The sequence below is a fragment of the Anoplolepis gracilipes genome, chromosome 2 (assembly GCF_047496725.1).
Source record: "Anoplolepis gracilipes chromosome 2, ASM4749672v1, whole genome shotgun sequence".
NCBI lineage: Eukaryota > Metazoa > Arthropoda > Insecta > Hymenoptera > Formicidae > Anoplolepis > Anoplolepis gracilipes.
In genome coordinates, this window is record NC_132971.1 from 19953056 (window position 1) to 19972091 (window position 19036).

Genomic DNA, 19036 nt, shown 5'->3' on the forward strand with positions numbered 1-19036 from the left:
GAAATTACACATTGAAGATTGAGACTGAAAATTAAATTTTTGACCAATCAGGACAAAAAAATTTTAGTTTTTTTTTGTTCTGACACCAATGAGGTGTATGCATTGAACTATATCCTAACCAGAAAGAAACCTAAGGTCGGTATTCATAGTCCGATCTTATATTTAAGATCGTAATAATGTGTAATATATATAATAATAATATTATTTCAAATTCCAATCTTCAATTTTTAATTTTCTCTGATACGAGTTCAGAAATGTCAACTCATAAAATTGCGCCAATTTTCAGAGCAAATAAGTCACGTCTAGATATTTGTGTATGTTTATGGTTTAAGCTGCGAAAGAATTGTTCGATTGACCATTGACCAATCAGTATAAAAGGTGCAAAGATTTCTTTGCTCTGATTGGTCAGACAAACATTTATTTCGAAACGTCAAACACAAGCAAGCTTGGTTACCTATCTGTCTATTATATATTTCTCGTTCGAATCATCTGTGATCACATATTTGGCGCGTATAATTTGTAACGAATGTAACGTTTATTTTGAAATGGTAAAATGTCAATTTGTTGACTTAAAAAGTGTTTAGACTTGTCACCTAATTGCATAATATTGACACTAATTCTATATAGATATTATTTATAACAGTGACCACGGGTAAGAGCACGTTGTAAAGGGAACAATTAGAAATTGAAAAACATCTTGAAGGTTATGTTTTCCGTTTCGGAGTTGACAACAATTTTATTTGAATATGACATCAAAATCGATTAAACATCAGCTCATCAACGTGATAAAAAGATTTAAATTCGAAGAATTGGAAAGCAGTGTGATACCCATTTTTCCGGAGATATCTTGGAGTCATGTTAAGTTTAAATTAATTAAGAATCACAAAACTTTTACTGTTAATAATGCCGTACGCATCATCGAAGAAATTCTTAATGTAAGAATTTGATATATAATTTTTATATAAAATTTACACTTATATATTATTGTTAAATCTAACTTATTTGTAGGACGCAAATTTAGGAGAGAAAGATTTATATAATAGACTGACAACGCTAGAAGTAACAGGTAAAATAGCAATTTTGAATATTAAATTGTTTAGAACTCTCATATTCAATTTGTACTAAATTAATTCATGATATATTATTGTGACATGTCAAATAATGTATAATTTTTTAGATATAAGTAGACATGATAAGAGAAAAATATGGTATGGTTACGAGTTAAGAGGTGAAGGCAAAACATTAAATTATCTCGAAAAACGGCAGATTCAAAAAAGCATAAAAAATGAATTTGTAACAAATGATATAAATATAGATGTAAAAGCTGCAATATGTGACAACATCACATTTATAAATATTAAGGAAAAGAGTAAAAGAAAACGAGGACAACGTAGTACCATGCCTATCTTTTTCGCTTTATTTATGGGGCACAAATATTTTTTCTGTTCAAAAAAGAATATTTCACATGATTTTATAAAATTGATGACTGCTGCTCTGGGTTATAATAATAACAAAAGGATTAAGCTCATGGGTAAAGATCTCAGATCTTTAATAAGATTATTATGGAATAAGCAACAAGGCACTTTGCATACTGAAGGTATTCATCAACCATTAGTTTATGAACCATCTGATCCTATCATCAGGTAATAATTATTAAAAATACATTTTTTTTTTATTTTACTTTCACAATTGTACTTATGCATTATTATATATATTTTATATACATGTAGACATATTATAAGATACTTTGTACTTGTGCACCCTATGCTTTTTATATAACATGTACATCTTATTGCAGTAATAATGGTATAGACTATACACAGAGCAAGCAACGAAATAGTTATGCAAAAAAATGTTTTTCCAAGGATCCTCCGACTTTAGAATTACTTGTTATAAACGGGCCAGAGGAATCTACAAAACACGAAGCTATAGCTTCGATTTTACCTAATGATAATATACATATGAAGTAAGAATATTTTTCTATAAACACATTTTTTCAAAATTAAAATTTATATAATCTTATCTATAATTTTTTCTTTTCTAGTTGGGAATTTCGTAGTCACAATATAGCTAGATTTTTGACTAGTTTAATAGAAAAACGTGCTATTCCTTTACCATTACCTGACTATGTGTCTAATCTCATGACACTTGGAAAAAACGAATTAACACTTCGGATTGGCTGACATAACTGTAGATATATAAATCTTTATAATGAAAAAAATAAGTATTTAATACTAAGTGTATGCAGTCCAGTTGTACATATCACTGTAAAAAGATACTCAAAATTTTAAATAATTTCCGAAATTGCAGTATACATTAAAGTTGTGACATAATTGTATGTAAAACAATTTATATAATTATATGTACAGAAATTACATTTTTTAATATATATAATATGCAATTGTGTAAAATAATTGGTTGTAATAATTGTACCTGTAAAAGGAAATTTAATTATTAAAATTTAACTCTTTGAATTAAAATGAGTAAACAGAAGAGTGAAAAAAGCACTGTATTAAATCGTTTGTTATATATAAAATTGTTATAATATAGAAGTGCCATTAAAGTCTTTGTTGCATTAATAAAGTATGTTTTTTGAAACTTTATTCAAGTTTATTGAGTAGCATGTTCATCTTATATATGCTATTTTATTGATTTACATAATGCTCACTTAGTGCGTTACATATGATATCCAAGTAATCTTAACAATAAAATTGTTAGATAATTGTGTTTTTTTTTGCAGTAGATTAGATATATTAGAAATATTCAATATATATCTAAAATTGTGTATTATTAATATAATTGTATTATTATTCTCTCTGCATCTATTCAACTAGATGCGTCATCATCCACTTCTTCGTCAGACGTTACATTAGGATCATTAATTTGCGCTTGGCATTTATCGCAGTGACAGACGAACAAATATAAGGAGCTTAATGCTTTCTGTCTGGAATATCTACTTCTTTCAAGCTCACATTCATCAAGATAACTTGTACAGATTTCTTCACCAACTTGTATATCGCGTATTGCTTTTAATACCAAAGTATTATTCGAATAAGGAAACTCAGCAATTGCATTTGGTGTACAGCTATGATTCACTGATGATTGTAGAATGTAAAGACCAGATCCTTCATTATTTAAAAACGAACCTACCACTGCAAAAGAAAGTTTCGCTTTATGCAACTACTTATCAGAATATAGGACATTTTGAGTAAGATATGTATTACAAATTACCTTCTTCCATGTCATCATAGATTCTATCTATCAGTTTGTCAATATAAATTCTTTCATCCTTTGGCAAGTCTAATACAGAAACATTCTTCACCCAGCGGCTGAATGCACTAGTACCAATACCTTGGCCATTTGTTCCTACTAAAGCTAATAAACTTCTAAAACCATCTGGGGTAAACCACTGAAAAACACAGTATTAATTGAAATTAATGTACATGTGAAAATAATATATATAAATATATATTTTTTTTTTACATACATGTGCAGTATACTCGGTATTAAGGGCCGTCTGCATCATTTGCCGCAAGACGTCAATCTGACCTACAAATTTCTCTCCTAACAGATTATGTGCAATTTCGTGCGTGTCGTTCGTAGTACGATGACAGAATTGTGAAAAAATTGATAAAACATCCTGCTTGTTGTTTGCTTGATTAACCAGAGCAACCATTCTAGCTAGTAACATGATTGTTGCAGTTTCTGGTGGATAATGCATTTGTTTCCAAGTTTCATTTAATTGTGTAAGAGAATGGCTTTCATCCTTCATTCTCGATTGTAGACATAAAATGCTGTGATATCTGAAATATAAATATAACACAATGCATGAGCACTATAATAAAAATTATAATTAAATTTATAATAAAATTATAATTTAAAATATAGTCACCTTTGAAACGCTTCATTCTGACATTCTATGCTACAATATTTTACTCCACAAGCAGGACATTCGGTCATTAAGTTCTTATTTGTTTCACAACATTCGCTATGCGGTAGAAATAAGTTTGGATTTCCTGTTAATCTCTGAGCATTTTCCTGAGCAGTTTCTAAAGGTCTCAAACAATGATCGCATGCTAAATATCCATAGTCAGAGTTCCATGAAAATTGACAACAGACTATGGGTTTCTCTTCAAGTATAATGTCCCCCTCCTTGAACACACGATTAGAGAACAGCCCTTTACCCTGTAATACAAAAATATATAAATTAATATCCCATAATTAATTATATTAAATTAAATTATTAATTCTATTAAATATACAAATATAAATATCTTAATTACAACTAATAAGCGGCAAAATAAGGTGAAAAATCTTTTTGATTAGAATGTATAAAAAAAAAATCATAGGGATGATACATGCGATAAATAAATGTAGGACACATAAAATACTTCACCTTCTCGTTGTTCACAATTTTAATAAAAAAGTCGTTATTCTCCATAATTGTCGTCAATTGCACATCGGCGAGCGAAAAAACTTTAATAAAGAAAAATTACCGAATTCGTTTGAAACCTAACCCACATGAACACACATGTCAATGATTGTTCCGTGAAGGCTGTCACGAATGTACCACTGGAGTCAAATCGTCTTTTTAATCGAGGGAGAGAGAGAGAGAGAGAGAGAGAGAGAGAGAGTAAGAGAGAGATAGAGAGAGCGAAATTCTTACATTTTTCGTAAAAATAAATACATACATTTTCCTCACAAGTATAAATAAATATATTTCTTAATATCATCAATTATACATACTTAATTATATTGATAATCGATAAATATCCTCCGATAGACTTTCAACGAGGAAACGACGAGCGACGCGGGTCTGATAACACGCTTCCGCAAAGAAGTGTATCGACTGTGAGTGATTTGTGTACCGAGTGTGTTTGTGTCTCGCCATCGTCGAGAATTTCTGCGAAAAATCCCAGAATATCTCGTCCGCTTCGACGGTTCACGAGGAACGATGAACGGGACGATGGCCATGGTGAGTGGGATCTCTCGCGTCTCTCGAGATGTAATCGCGAAAGATGTCGGCCCTCGCGATCACGGCTAACCCTCGGCAGCGTATTTAATGGCGGTCATGAAGCTACATTTTTCCGCACATGCGGCTCGTAGTAGTCGCGATTATTAATCGCGCTTCGTATCAATCCGTTACGCGGCCCGATATTGGCGAAAGGCGAGACGCTGAGTATAAATGCCGGTAAAAAAAAAAAAAAAAAAAAAAGTTTCAGATGTGACGTCCGTTGTTTGGCGGAATTTTAGCAGACTGGCGAATCAATGGATGATGCTATTGATTCCTTGTTGTTTTTAGTATATGTTAATCTTGCAGGATATACGCGAGCGATTCTAGTATATAATAATATACAACAATTTTATGTCAATTTATTAGTTTTTTTTTTTTTTTTATTTTGCAGTATTAATAAGCAATAATATCTTTAGCAATTTTTGAATGAAATTTCTATTCTTGCTATTTTGTATATTTTTTGTTATTACACTTGATTTTTCTTTTCTTTTTTTTTTGTAGGCACCAACATCGCAAAGCAGTATGGAACCACCAGCGAAGAAAAGCAAAGTAGAAGGTAAATTGCTAACGCAGCCAAATAGCGGTTATGCCTGTAATAACTAAAATATTATACACATAATTCTGTGCTAAATGGGAAACACGATGAATATAGGCAACAACAGCGAGTGTAACATGTGTATATTAAGAGTGAGAACATGACACGGAAATGCAATACAATACATAGTTACATTACTTAGGACACTCGGGTGATAGTTTTCTCTTAAAATGCTGCCAGACTCTGTAAAACTGCAGAATGCGTCTATTGAGAAGCAGTTTGAGCATAAATTTCGGTAGGCTAGGGTAATAGATGATGACTGTATGGCGCTTAAATCACACTAATGTATGGTTGTCCTTCTGTTCTGAGATGTTACAGCGGAGAGACAGTACAGAATCCGTGGCCTACGACTGAGCTGTGATCATGAGCGTGCGCCAAAGAAAGAAAGAGAACGCTACATTCGTTGAACAGAACAAATCAGAGTTTAACAAACTCCCACTGATACCGCCTCTATTGCCGAGTACCAAATATGATGCATACTTTAGATAGGTCAGCATTTTAGGGTTTAGAGTTTCTCCGGTCCTGATAATGAGTCTCTTCCATAAATAGGCATCGCTTTAATTTTATCTTGAAAGAACAAAAAAAAAATATATAATCTCCTTTATTAATACAATTCATAAAATTTATTTCAATTGAGAGATATTATGTTTTGATACACATTTATTATATACAAAATTAATATTATCAAAACAATAATATCTCTAGCTGCAAAATTCCAAATACCTAGAGGCTCGTAATCGGGAGTGGCAATGGCGATGGGTGTATATTTGCCATATATCATATATTTGTATTTACATTAGGTAATAACGAAATCGCGATAAGTTTTAGCACTTGGACGTTGATATAGTCATCGGTTAAAGATTCGTCTTGAATTGAATTCTTCTAATTGTGACCAAACAAACAAACAAATATTACGTCTACGCTCGTCGATATCACGCATCTTCGTCTCCGTATTTTATTCTGCCGTCGTTGAGCGGGACACGCGTTATTTCAGGTATATTATATAACGATGTCCGAGTGATGACACTTAGATGATTGTACGTGATGATCGCGAACGCGACTTTGTGTGTTATAATGTTTTTTCAACGTTGTTGGAAATTTTTTTTAAGTTTTAGCCTGAATATTATTGTCATGAAAAAAATTCTTACGCGTCTGTATTTTTAATTATGATCTCGCCATTGCTACACGAAAAAAAAGGTGTGTTAGGTTGAGAAATGCTAGGTTGGAGAAGGCAAAGACTAAGAATATGGCGCAGAAAATGCACTGAGAGTATTCTCCTTTGCTTTGTGCTTACAGATTTGTGCGTCGCCTCAATCTCGGATAATTTGCGCACAACCGTCATTGCTCAGCCCAGAACACGGTTAGCTGTAAATCGAATGATCAAATGAAACTTTAGGAATCCTTTAATTCACTTTAAAAAGTCAAACCGACTTCTGTTTTCTGTTTCTGATTTCTGTTTCAGAGACTAGCAGACCAAATTGGTTATGATACCTAATCTAATTATAAGTAAATCTGATTTTTGGGGCTGATTGTGCAAAGAGTAATTAAAGCTTAAACTTAATATATCTCGGCCTAAATAATTAATTTTATTTAATATCTCGGATAACGGTTTCGGTCCATACGTTTTGTCTTATAAAAGTCGGACCGCTTCTGATAAAATTTCTTATCGTCGAATCTATGCCTTGTTTCTTCCAGTAGCATGCATCAAACGAGAAATTTATTTCTCTGTTTCGATATATGCACAAATACATGGTTTTCATATGTATATATTTTGCATATACATATCTCTATAATATATTTACACAAACACACTGACATACACACAGCCATATTTATTAATAGAGTTGTAATAATATATTCCTTGATCGTTTTAATTTCTGTAAACTTACAGTTCGGAGGACGGTTTTATCATAGCAGCTTCTGGCATGGCGTCACGGTACTTCCGTGTTAGGAAAAAGATATTCCACAATATGAATAAGAATATTGCGCTCGCATATGCGACTAATAAAAAGTCTCATTAGCCTAGGGCAATAGGTCGTCAATTGTTATCCTATGTGTACATTTTATATATGTTTCCTCCCAAAGATTTATTAAGTTTAAATTTCGATTTCTGAAATATTAGCAATCATAAAGTTATATTTCACATTGATTATATATTTTTACAAATTTGATTATACCTATTATAAAATTCTGAAGAGATCATTTTGTTTTTTAAATGTAATAGTCACCCGATAAAGATTTGCCAACGAAAAACATCCATAATTTGTCAATTAAGAATCATTAAGAAACAACTTGATGGCGTAGCGCATCTCTATATATCTTAAAATGTTGGAATATTTTTAATACATATCTCCTTTAATACGAGAATAGCAATCTAATATATGATTTCTTTGTAGGAAATGCATCAGAGTTCTTATCAGGCCCCATATATGATATCAATCAGATAGGTCAGGTCATTGCTGGTACGTATGATATGTATAATATACTCCTTTATATGTATTTAAGTCCTTTCACACATTAATTCGTTTTGTTTTAAAGAAACCTATGATGTATCATATTAATAGTGACATTATATATTTTAAGTCAATCCAATTTAAGTAATATTGAGTATTGACACACAAATTTTTAATGGACATTTGGCTGATAAGATCTGATACAAATAAATATTCTTTGTTGCTTGAAATTTTTTCCAAAATCAATCTGACGTTTCATTTTATCATTCTACAGGACCTGGCGCTAAGTATCTGACACTACCTGGAATATTAGGAGCAGGTTTACCAAAAATCTCATCCGAACAACAGGATACAGTAAACAGGGCAAAGAAGTATGCAATGGAACAAAGCATCAAGATGGTCCTAATGAAGCAGACATTGGCTCATCAGCAACAGGTAATTTTTAAATGTCAAGTCAACATTTATTTGTGTTTCATGTATATTACACTCATCCATTGTGTTATTCTTGAAATATAAGTCTATGATGAAATGAACAATTACATTTGATATTATTTACATTCTTAAATTATTATAAGTGTATAAAATATTTCTTTATTGTATAAGAATACACAATGGAGACACACACACACAGAGTGTCTTATATAAAATGTTACAAGTTGTTTTCTCCAAAACTATGAAAGGTATGGAGAAAATTCTTTTTGTAGTTTGTACAGTTTATTGACCTTTTAAATGATAAACAAAGCATCACTGCCAATCTCTTAAAAAAAATTATGTAAAAAGATATCTTATTTTTTTTTTAAATAGAATAATATGTAAATTTTTGCACATTTTTAAATAGATATTTCTTAATATGATGTTTAAAACGTTTTTTTTTTTTGTATTTTGCATAATTAACAAGTTATAACAAAAAATATATTTGAAAATTTGAAAAAAAAAAATGTTTTAGTAAATGTTATTTTATTGGAAGAGATCTACTTAAAAGTACAGAAATTAAGATACATTAAAAAAATAAAGTATCATTTTCTTGTGGCCTTTTTTAAGCAATTGATGGCAATGGCTCATTTAAAAAATGCCAATAAACCATAAAAACTGTAAAAAGAATTTCCTTACTATTTTTAATAGACAAAAACTTTTAAGTTAGTTTTGGAAAACTTATAACATTTTACATAAAACATTTTGTGTATGTACATATGCATATATATTTTATGTAATATATATATATATATATATATATATATTACATAGAAAATATGTATGATTATTAAATCACTAAATTTGCTTATAGAAATATAAAATTAGAAAACAAATTTGAAAAAATTATTAGATTTTTCATTCTTTTAAATACTTTTTCAAATATTTACTTTATATATCAGATATATTTCACTTTGCAAACTAGTAGCAATATTTTGTTTTTAAAACAATTTTTCATAAATCTATTTGTTGATTTTGGTTAATTTAACCTTCTTATTCCAGAAGGATGTTTTTTAATGAATTGTAAAAAAGTAAATAAATTGATCAGTAGTACTAGCAACTCAACATTTTATTACTATCTTTAATATTAACTGTTATTAATGGTTGGAAATAAATTTTGAGACTAGAGTAATAAATTAGAAATAAAGTACTTATACTATATATATGATTTTTCATGATGATTGCAATAAAATACGTTTATTAGCTAATTTGGTGATTAAGTTTATTTAACATTATTGTTAAATAAAATGTATAAACAATACTTTACATATGTTAAACTTAACTGTTTCTTCTATTCAGCTCTTTGCCAATTTATATAATTGTAATACATAAAGAAATTTCGTACACGATTCTGAGATAATTAACATATAGCTCATCCCGCCGAGTCATGTCAAAAACTAAAGAAAATGAACATTAGAATTTAATTCTGATTGGTGGATTTTCTCTTCCTACAGAAGAATAAGTTGGTCCTGCGGCAGCAAGTTTTATTGCTAATGTGCAGGTTAGTGTCAACCAAATCAAGAAAGAAACGATAAATCTGCCTTATGGTCGATCATTCCTAAATGTTTCCCTGAGTTGCTCTACCATAACAAAAGGTTAGATAACTTGTAATAATAGTCGGCGGGAGCAGAGCTGTACAACGTGAAGAAGAACCAGTTTTTTTGTGAATGCCTGAATCTTCAGATAATTTGCACTTCTGAGCTCGACTATCTTCTGCTTTGAAGAATAAAAATAAGATATAAAAACAAATTTAAATTTATTAAAGAATTTAGGCACAGATGATTTTGACACATCTTGTGATATATAGCTCTAACAATAAGTTACAGTTTTATATAACACTTTTATATAACACTTCTCTCAAAAACTGTTATTTATATGTATATTTGTACGAAATATTATTACGATTTATATCTATACTGCAATTTAAAATTATTTTTATTATCAAAATTGTATACACTTTCTTCAAACACACTCTAAATCACATATAGATATTTTATAGCACATAAAATATCTATTAGATTGAGAATATTATTATGTACTTTTCATAAAATTTAAATTGTGATAATTGAAGAAATCGAGTAAGGAAGTTGAAATGGTAAAAGAGCTTGAGGGATTTACTTAAAATCAATGAGACGTGATATATGTAAATGGGGGAGGGATATCAATAGAAGGCCTCTGGTCCTTTGTGTTACAGCAAATGGCTAGTCAACGGAATCAGGTGCAAAGACAGCAGGCTCTCGCCCTCATGTGCAGGTTTGTTTGTTCTTTGTCTTAGCTCTTGAAACTTTGTGTTCAAAACTCGTCATTGTAGTTCAAGAAAATTAGATTCGAAAGTTTTATTATTTTTAAGGCACACTCTTTATTTCATCTTTCATCTATATTTTTAGCGACTAAGTCTAGTAATAAAATGTATTATGTTAAAGATTAATGTTTTAGATTTCCTTTTTATTTTAATTCTAGCAATACCGATAAGATCTTTAGTCACATTAAAAAAAAAAGCACAAATTCGTTTCTTTTTACCTTTTAATATTATTTATATTATATATCGAGCATCTTAGTAAAGATATGTCGTTATCTATGTGTGTATATGTATGTATATACCATACATACATACATATATACATATATATATATATATATATATATATATACACATATGTATATGTATGTATATCATTTAATGTAGATAATTTATTTAGTATTCATTTTTGCGCGAGTATTAATTTCTGTTAATAACAAATAATTGTGTAATGGTCATTTGTTGTATAATGATCATATTGTAATATGAATTCTTTATTTGCATAATTCTTGCACATTTCATATATGTAAAAAATTATAGTTTTTGTTTGAAACATTTTTCGATGTCGTAAATAGTTTTAAAAATATCCGTGTGCATTATTTAAAATAAGATTTCAATCATTTGCAAAAAATTTCACTTTAATCGTTGCATAATATTTCTTTGTAAATATATATATATATATAAATTTAATAAAAAGTGTAAATAATATAGTTTATTTTTTTTATACATGATATTTTTCATCAATATTAGTTATTAATGATGTTATGTTGTGGACGAGTGGTTATTTAATAATTAGTTAAATTAAAATATATTTTTTAATATTCACATACAAAATACCTGTATAACATGATTATTTCAAACATGTATAATTTTAATGCGAATGATTGATATCTGAATTTAAATTATTAGTATGAAAAAATACATAGCTGTAAAAAAAAGTAACATTAATATTAATGACAAATGCAATTGTACCACAGGGTTTATGTAGGCAGCATCAGCTTCGAGTTGAAAGAAGACACAATCAGGCAAGCTTTCTTGCCATTTGGACCAATCAAGTCTATCAATATGTCTTGGGATCCAGTTACACAGAAGCACAAGGGCTTCGCCTTTGTCGAATACGAGATACCCGAAGCTGCGCAACTCGCTTTGGAACAAATGAATGGGGTCATGATCGGTGGCCGCAACATCAAGGTAGCAGGACGTACCTATATAACGAATTTCCTGTCCCCCAGCAATCCTATCATCCCGCCGGAGGTCGGCAAATTTTTATTTAGTCTTTTATCCAATATTTACGATTTTCAAGCGAGCCGCAGCTTGCTCGAAAATCTTATTAATTCACATAATATATATCTCTACTTTTATTTTGTTAACATTATTTTATCTCTTTATTTTTTGTAAATGATCCCACACATCACGCTGTTATGTATTTAGTAAATAGTTTCACAAATGTGCTAATAATATAGTACTATATGGAAGTATTACATCTTATGGATTACTTGTAATTTTCTTAGGTTGTAGGACGTCCGTCTAATATGCCACAAGCGCAATCGGTAATCGATGAGATCACTGAAGAGAGCAAACATTACAATCGTATATATATCGCATCGATACATCAAGATCTGACCGAGGACGACATTAAGTCGGTTTTCGAGGCATTCGGTCCAATCACATATTGTAAACTTGCACAGGGCAGTTCACCGCATCGACACAAGGGTTACGGGTTCATCGAGTACGAGACGATGCAGGCCGCGTTAGAGGCTATCGCTTCCATGAATTTATTCGATCTGGGTGGTCAATATCTGAGAGTGGGCAGAGCCATAACGCCACCAAACGCGCTTATGGGACCACCTAGTGGCACCAGCATGATGCCAACCGCGGCTGCAGTAGCCGCGGCAGCTGCAACAGCGAAAATTCAAGCGATGGACGCGGTTGCTAGCAACGCGGTAGCGTTAGGTCTTACAAAACTTGGTACTGCACCGCCAATCCTCAATCAAGGTTTGTAAATTCATAAGTTTTGGGTTTATACTATAAAAAAAATTTGAATTCTTTTCTAAAAAAGAAGAGAGAATTATACTTTACACATTATTTCTATGTTGTAGCACTTCCTGGCGTAGTACGGCCTACTATAGCACCTGCGACAATAATGGCACCACCAACGGTAGCGACGGTGGCACCGGTGATACCTCCACCTGGCATAGCCATACCGCAGACCTTGACGCGACCACCCGCCATTATCCAACCGATTCCTGGTCAACCGGTTGTTATACCACCTCCAGCCGTTGTCGCTCCTACAATCGTCGGCACACCAGTCGTAAATATTTTTATCAATGTGTATCAAGATTAATATTCATAAATTATTCGACTTATTAATTACAAAATATTTAATCACATGTTAGATACCGGTTACAACAACTGCAAGTTCCGACATTATGAGACGAGCGCAGGAGCAAGCGGCTCATCAAAAACAACAAGAGGAATTACAGAAGAAGCTATTAGAAGAAACGGAACCGCAAACGTTGCAACAACAGGAAAATATGTCCATCAAAGGCCAGAGCGCGCGTCATCTTGTTATGCAAAAGCTTATGCGTAAAGTTGAATCACGCGTAGTTATTTTGCGAAACATGGTGGCCCCGGAGGATGTGGACGAAACCTTACAGGAAGAGATTCAAGACGAGTGCTCTAAATTTGGCGTGGTCGAACGCGTTATTATTTATAAGGAGAGACAGTCGGAGGATGATGAAAATGCGGAAGTTATCGTAAAGATATTCGTCGAATTCTCACAAATGAGCGGTAAAGTATACTTATATTGTCCAGATTGATCATACTCATTTACGAGAGCATGAGAAATGCTAAACTATCCTGTATAGATTAATAATCTATTATAATTATTGAATTTAATTGTTTTCAGAAGCGGAACGTGCAAGAGATTCGTTGAATGGTCGTTATTTCGGTGGACGATTAGTTAAAGGAGAATTATACGATCAAGCTCTGTTTGACAATAATGATTTTTCTGGTTGATGCGCTCTCTCATATTGAATTTCTATTAGTTTCATTCATATAAAGAGGGTTACATATTTAATGACCAACACTGTGTTTTGTCGTTAAACTACTACTTGTGATTGAAATCTTCTAGCTATGCATTAACAGTAAAAGACAGAAGTTATACAATATTACTATTCTAACAATAAATTTGTAGTGGTTAAATTACAAATGTAGAATTGCACAGTATAAGTCGGAGGAGAAAATAATCTAGTTTGAGCGAACGGTTTAGAGTATTTGTGTATGCAATTTTTTTTTTGTTTTTGTTTGTAAAATGGATCACAGTGGTCAAGCTATTCTTTTCACAAATGTAATCACACAGTCAACTTCAAGAGCAGTTTCAAGCTAGATAATTATAGTTTTTCAAGATAAATATTTCGTACACTAGCTCTCCCTCATCTAGTATTAGTGTTATAATTTCAAATTAATACTGTATAGAAAAGCGCGAATATCTTAATTTACATGTATAGATATAATAGAATATTAATAAATTGTTTTACATATATATATATATAAATATATATATATATATATATACACACATATATATCAGATTTTTATGAGATCCACGTTAATATATTATGTATAATTTAATTATTTTTTCAAATATCTAACAATATAAGGCTCTGTTAAATATTTATTTCATAACTATATAATAGTTGAAAGTTTTATTCTAGAATTGTTGCTATATTATAATTAATTTACTGTTTTCAGTACTTGTATGAATCTTTTGGTTCATAATTACTACCATGACTTTTATAGTCTTCATAAACTGGAAAACTTCCTGGATTGGTAGTCTGAGAAACAGACGGTTGAACGGGAAGATCTTTAGAAGCTTCATTCTTGGAATAATTTTTTTCTAAAAGTTTTGCCGCATTCTCTTTCTTGGTCATCGCCAATTGATAATTGGCTTCAATTTCTTCTTGCGTAGGTGGGTCTTTTCTACGATACCTCAACCAGGCTTCCCATTCAGCAGGAATTTCTTGTTCAAAATCGTCTTTATTTACTGGTACGAAATATCGAGGAGGTCTCGGTCGGCTGGAATTGCGAATATCCTGCTCGTAATATTTTGTGCCATAGTAATCTTCGCCCATTAATTTACGACGAGTAAATCGAGGTTTTAGCGAAGATATAAAACTATTCCAAATCATTTTGATGACGCCGCGTTCTTTAGCCATGTTATTATATACTGCAAAAGAAACAATAGTTACGCATATTTAACACGTGTATAAATAAGTATAAATAAAACGTTTAAATATATATTTAATAATAATATATTAAATATAGTGAAATAAAAATGAAGGAATGTCTCCCGAAAATATTAAAAGTATTGACCATAATTCGACAAAATTATAACCTCAAAACAATATTATTTAAAATATAATACATACGATAAATTGCAACAGTTGTTTTAAACGAATTATAATTTTACATGTAATTTATGATCAATGTAAATTTTATAAAATCTCACCATTCGATGTGCGCACAAATAACAGAATCAAGCCTTGTTCTTAGGTTAAGTTAAACCTTTATTTTTCTTTAGAAATATAATCAGTTTGCAACATGCGACGCATGTCATGCGCATGCGTAAACTTGATGATAAGTAACCAATCAAAAAAGTGATTTTTTGTTTCACTCTTTCATAGTTTTCTGTCTTTTTCTAATATACATTTTTGCTTACTAAAATATATTTTGTGTTTTGTGTCACTGTATATATTATGTAAAATATCTTAATTTAAGTTTATATTGGAAATATCCTAATAAATAAATAAGACTCATACAAAAAATAATTCTACATAAATTATATCTTTATATGTATAAAAAGAAATTAATTTAATTTTTGCCTTGCCATTCAATATTCTGCGTCTTACTCTGTGAATGCAATTCTTTAAATTTAGTTAAGTAATATACAACAGGGTATCCTGTAATTGGTGAAAAATCTGCTAATAGCAGATTCTTGAGATCATTTGGAAATGATTTTTCCGCAGTGAAAATGTCGAAGTATCAATAATCTCCGAGTTATAAGCGATTGAAAAAAAGGCGCTTTTCGCACTATTTAACTATTTGAAGTTAAAAAATTACCAAAACTATATTCTTTAGTTTCTAGTTTTTAATTTCAGATACAGTTTAATCTAATAGAATTTTAATTTAAGACTTAATTATAAAGATGATATAATGATATAAATTGGAAAAACGTAAAAAATGATGACTTTTTCTCGATATTTTCGCTGAAAAATCGACTTCGAATAATCTCAAAAATCTGCCATTAGCAGGTTTTTCACCAATTACAGGACACCCTTATATTTAAGTGTGAGTGTGTGTGTTATGTATATACATATATATATATATATATATATATACAGAATGTCCGACATTATATATATATATATATCGATTTTATATATATATATATATATATATATATATATATACAATTCGTAAAAAATCTCTCCCGGGCACCCTCTGTATATATATATATATATATATATATATAAAATATATAATATTACTACATGATGGGCAATATTGAATTTACAGAGCAACAATAACTGATTCAAATCTAACAATAAGTCTACATACTAATAAATGAATAAAAATATAATTAAGAAATAATTTTTTGAGTTTATAATGTCTATTTTCAAATACCAAACAGTGTACACACGTGCATTTATTTTGTTTCTACAATTATTTACAAACTATTTATTTGGACTTGTTATCTAGAAATAAACAAAAGTTTAGGATTAATCATTTATAATATGTTAAGCGGACTTTGTAATAAACGACAACAACAGCTTTTTCTTTGTCAGAAATGATAAGACTTCATATTTCATCAAATTAATTTTCAAATGTACGTAAATATAAAAGATAATGCTTTTTCTCTCACTCTTAAAAAGTTACGCAAATAATAAAAATATAACAGATACCTATGTTTTAATTTATTCTTTATTTGCACTCATGGTAATTTTAATATATTTTAATAATTGTTACATGGTAATTTTTTTAACGATATAAATAATATATTTATTAAATATAAATATTAAAACATTAATATAAAAAATAAAAATACACACGCGTATACAGCACAGAAAGAAAAAAGTAAATATCAATATATTAACAAAAAAATTATTAGTTAAATAGCTTTAATTAATTTGTGAATAAAGTCTTTTTATTTCTGACAATATTGTTGTTAAAACAGTAAAAGATATCAATCAAAACAAAAATTATAACAAAAGACTAATATCAAAGTCTAACAGCTGGTGTAAAAGTAAAGCGAGTCTATAGCTATATATAGCACATGTTTCTAAAAGACATCTAAAAAACAACTTAAAGACGGCTTATCATTCTTTTAAACATTTTTAAGATGTCTTTTGACCTTTTTATGCTGTTTGGATATTCAATTATAATTATATTATCAATTTCGATCTTTTATTTCTTTACAAAGAATGTATAATTATAATTTGCTTTTAATTGAATATAGACTCGCTTGTTCTTACATCCGCTATTTGACTGATATTAGCTTTGGCATTGATCTTTTTCATTTAATCAAGTCCAAAAAAAATCAGTATCAATAATGCTTTAGTATTAATTAAAGAACCAATAGTACCGCTCATTCAGTAAACAAATACATAATATTTGATGCAGTTAATACGCAATAATAAGTTCAAAGTATTATAACAAAATTAATCGTACGCAATTTGTGTGTGGTGATACACTTTAAAATGATATATATATATATATGGCAAAAAGTTCAGCGGGTAACGGCATATCGGATTGATTACGTAACATAAATCGAGTCATCGATCGTTTAGTTACTTCTCGCAAATATTGTTTCATTATGTATAAGCGATATAAACAGATGTTGATAAAGTTATAAACATGTTCATATGGCAACGTGTTTACAAAAAAATATTAAAATAAAACAAAATATAGTGTTGATGAAAATATTATTCAAGCAAATTAAATCTAAGACCGTAATTATTCAATATATAATAATTTGTTGATAATAAGTGCTAAGATTATTTCAAGTCTTATATAGAAACATTAAGACAAAATAAAAGAGAGAGAGAGAGAGAGAGAAAGGAAAAAAGTAATAGAAAATACAGAATGAAAAGATTATTTACAACGATGTTTCATGTTTATATGTATATCCTTGCAATCATAAAGTGAAATAAATAAACGGAAAAAAGTTTGAAGCTTATTTGAATGCTGTTCCATATTTATATCTCGTCTATACACAAATCTTTCTGATTTTATTATAAATTGTAGCAGAAGTAATGTTTTGTTTATTTTTTTTTCCGTTTCATTATTTACTTTTTACATCCAAATTTCAATTATCATTTATTACTTGTAAAATTATATTAAAAAAGTGGCGATAGGAGCAATAAATTTTCTAAACAATCAGTGAATTAGTTAATAAAAGTTATTTAATAAATTACATTAAAAAAAAAACACAAGTTTTGAATCTAACAAATATCGTGACGAAATTACTCTAATATTGATGTATGTGCGCAAAAGTTTCTATCTACAATCGAGATTCTCCTCAGTGCATTACAATAAAAAGAACGCATAAAATGATGTACATGGGAAGATATGACCAATACTCTGATAATATTAATATAGGGTAAACTAGGGTATGATGGCCATAGGCTGTATATTTTCTAATAAGAGCTACATAGTGCGCTTTTTTAGTCATCATCAAAGATAATCGATATTGTAAATATTGATTAATGACTAAAAATGTAGCGATTATTAGAAAAATTACAGCCTACGGCCATCATACCCTAGTTTACCCTAACACGTCTCGTGTGATACGGAAATGTCTCAGCATGCCACCGTACAGAATGATGATGATGATGCACTCACAATTATTTTTATACAAATATTGCTGTCCATCATCATCGTAGGCAGTGTTGACTATAAATTGTCGTAATTTTAGTTTTAAATTATCTTTTTAAGTAAATTATCAAAAAAAAAAAAAAAAAAAAAAAAAAGAAATATCTAATGAATGTCTGAAAAAATGGAATTCACGTTTGTATGTTATATTTCACTCCAAATGTATGTGTGTGTGTATACAGCCATGTTCTGAGACATTAAATATATTATTATAAATCATAATCATTTATCATTAAATGTAAAATACCAAAAAATTTATCTTACAAAATTTT

General features: G+C 29.8%; 4 protein-coding genes across 13 annotated transcripts; 2 read left to right on the plus strand and 2 right to left on the minus strand.

The window, feature by feature from the left end:
- The first annotated feature begins 479 nt into the window (after nucleotides 1–479).
- LOC140676034 (uncharacterized) lies at nucleotides 480–2565 on the plus strand. Of its 2 annotated transcripts, XM_072910659.1 has the most exons (6): nucleotides 480–548; nucleotides 644–935; nucleotides 1009–1066; nucleotides 1178–1643; nucleotides 1799–1966; nucleotides 2045–2565. In XM_072910659.1, the coding sequence occupies exons 2-6, from the start codon at nucleotides 747–749 to the stop codon at nucleotides 2181–2183; spliced, it is 1020 nt and encodes a 339-aa protein (XP_072766760.1). In that variant the 5' UTR covers nucleotides 480–548; nucleotides 644–746; the 3' UTR covers nucleotides 2184–2565. The 2 variants fall into 2 exon arrangements, with proteins under 2 accessions (XP_072766760.1, XP_072766759.1); XM_072910658.1 differs by having other exon boundaries at nucleotides 481–935.
- Nucleotides 2566–2584: 19 nt separating this feature from the next.
- Nucleotides 2585–4580, minus strand: Smyd5 (SET and MYND domain containing, class 5). The gene is made up of 5 exons (XM_072910657.1): nucleotides 4397–4580; nucleotides 3893–4185; nucleotides 3488–3803; nucleotides 3232–3409; nucleotides 2585–3152 (listed from the first exon to the last, which is right to left on the minus strand). Exons 1-5 carry the CDS (start codon nucleotides 4439–4441, stop codon nucleotides 2827–2829), a joined length of 1158 nt encoding a protein of 385 aa, XP_072766758.1. The 5' UTR covers nucleotides 4442–4580; the 3' UTR covers nucleotides 2585–2826.
- Nucleotides 4581–4816: 236 nt separating this feature from the next.
- Hfp (Poly(U)-binding-splicing factor hfp) lies at nucleotides 4817–14244 on the plus strand. Of its 9 annotated transcripts, none has more exons than XM_072910649.1 (13): nucleotides 4826–4975; nucleotides 5516–5570; nucleotides 5919–6098; nucleotides 6906–6969; nucleotides 7072–7545; nucleotides 8006–8071; nucleotides 8337–8497; nucleotides 10728–10786; nucleotides 11810–12023; nucleotides 12344–12827; nucleotides 12932–13143; nucleotides 13229–13622; nucleotides 13741–14244. In XM_072910649.1, the coding sequence occupies exons 7-13, from the start codon at nucleotides 8441–8443 to the stop codon at nucleotides 13848–13850; spliced, it is 1530 nt and encodes a 509-aa protein (XP_072766750.1). In that variant the 5' UTR covers nucleotides 4826–4975; nucleotides 5516–5570; nucleotides 5919–6098; nucleotides 6906–6969; nucleotides 7072–7545; nucleotides 8006–8071; nucleotides 8337–8440; the 3' UTR covers nucleotides 13851–14244. The 9 variants fall into 9 exon arrangements, with proteins under 9 accessions (XP_072766749.1, XP_072766748.1, XP_072766750.1 ...); XM_072910650.1 differs by having other exon boundaries at nucleotides 7501–7545; XM_072910654.1 differs by lacking the exon at nucleotides 6906–6969 and having other exon boundaries at nucleotides 7501–7545.
- Nucleotides 14245–14436: 192 nt separating this feature from the next.
- On the minus strand, nucleotides 14437–15433 carry LOC140676035 (NADH dehydrogenase [ubiquinone] 1 alpha subcomplex assembly factor 2). The gene is made up of 2 exons (XM_072910660.1): nucleotides 15343–15433; nucleotides 14437–15060 (listed from the first exon to the last, which is right to left on the minus strand). The coding sequence occupies exon 2, from the start codon at nucleotides 15047–15049 to the stop codon at nucleotides 14582–14584; it is 468 nt and encodes a 155-aa protein (XP_072766761.1). The 5' UTR covers nucleotides 15050–15060; nucleotides 15343–15433; the 3' UTR covers nucleotides 14437–14581.
- Nucleotides 15434–19036: the final 3603 nt, after the last annotated feature.

Excerpts from the sequence above, each read along its gene's own strand:
- Hfp (XM_072910647.1), top strand. The coding sequence starts at position 4,955 with ATGAACGGGACGATGGCCATG. Across the intron at positions 8,498-10,727 it reads CATTGGCTCATCAGCAACAG|CAAATGGCTAGTCAACGGAA; the intron begins GTAATTTTTAAA and ends TTTGTGTTACAG. Across the intron at positions 13,623-13,740 it reads CGAATTCTCACAAATGAGCG|AAGCGGAACGTGCAAGAGAT; the intron begins GTAAAGTATACT and ends AATTGTTTTCAG.
- Smyd5 (XM_072910657.1), bottom strand. The coding sequence starts at position 4,441 with ATGGAGAATAACGACTTTTTTATTAAAATTGTGAACAACGAGAAG. Across the intron at positions 4,186-4,396 it reads AAATTGTGAACAACGAGAAG|GGTAAAGGGCTGTTCTCTAA; the intron begins GTGAAGTATTTT and ends TTTGTATTACAG. Across the intron at positions 3,410-3,487 it reads ATACCGAGTATACTGCACAT|TGGTTTACCCCAGATGGTTT; the intron begins GTATGTAAAAAA and ends TGTGTTTTTCAG.
- LOC140676035 (XM_072910660.1), bottom strand. The coding sequence starts at position 15,049 with ATGGCTAAAGAACGCGGCGTCATCAAAATGATTTGGAATAGTTTTATA.
- LOC140676034 (XM_072910659.1), top strand. The coding sequence starts at position 747 with ATGACATCAAAATCGATTAAACATCAGCTCATCAACGTGATAAAAAGA. Across the intron at positions 1,644-1,798 it reads CCATCTGATCCTATCATCAG|TAATAATGGTATAGACTATA; the intron begins GTAATAATTATT and ends ATCTTATTGCAG. Across the intron at positions 1,967-2,044 it reads AATGATAATATACATATGAA|TTGGGAATTTCGTAGTCACA; the intron begins GTAAGAATATTT and ends TTTCTTTTCTAG.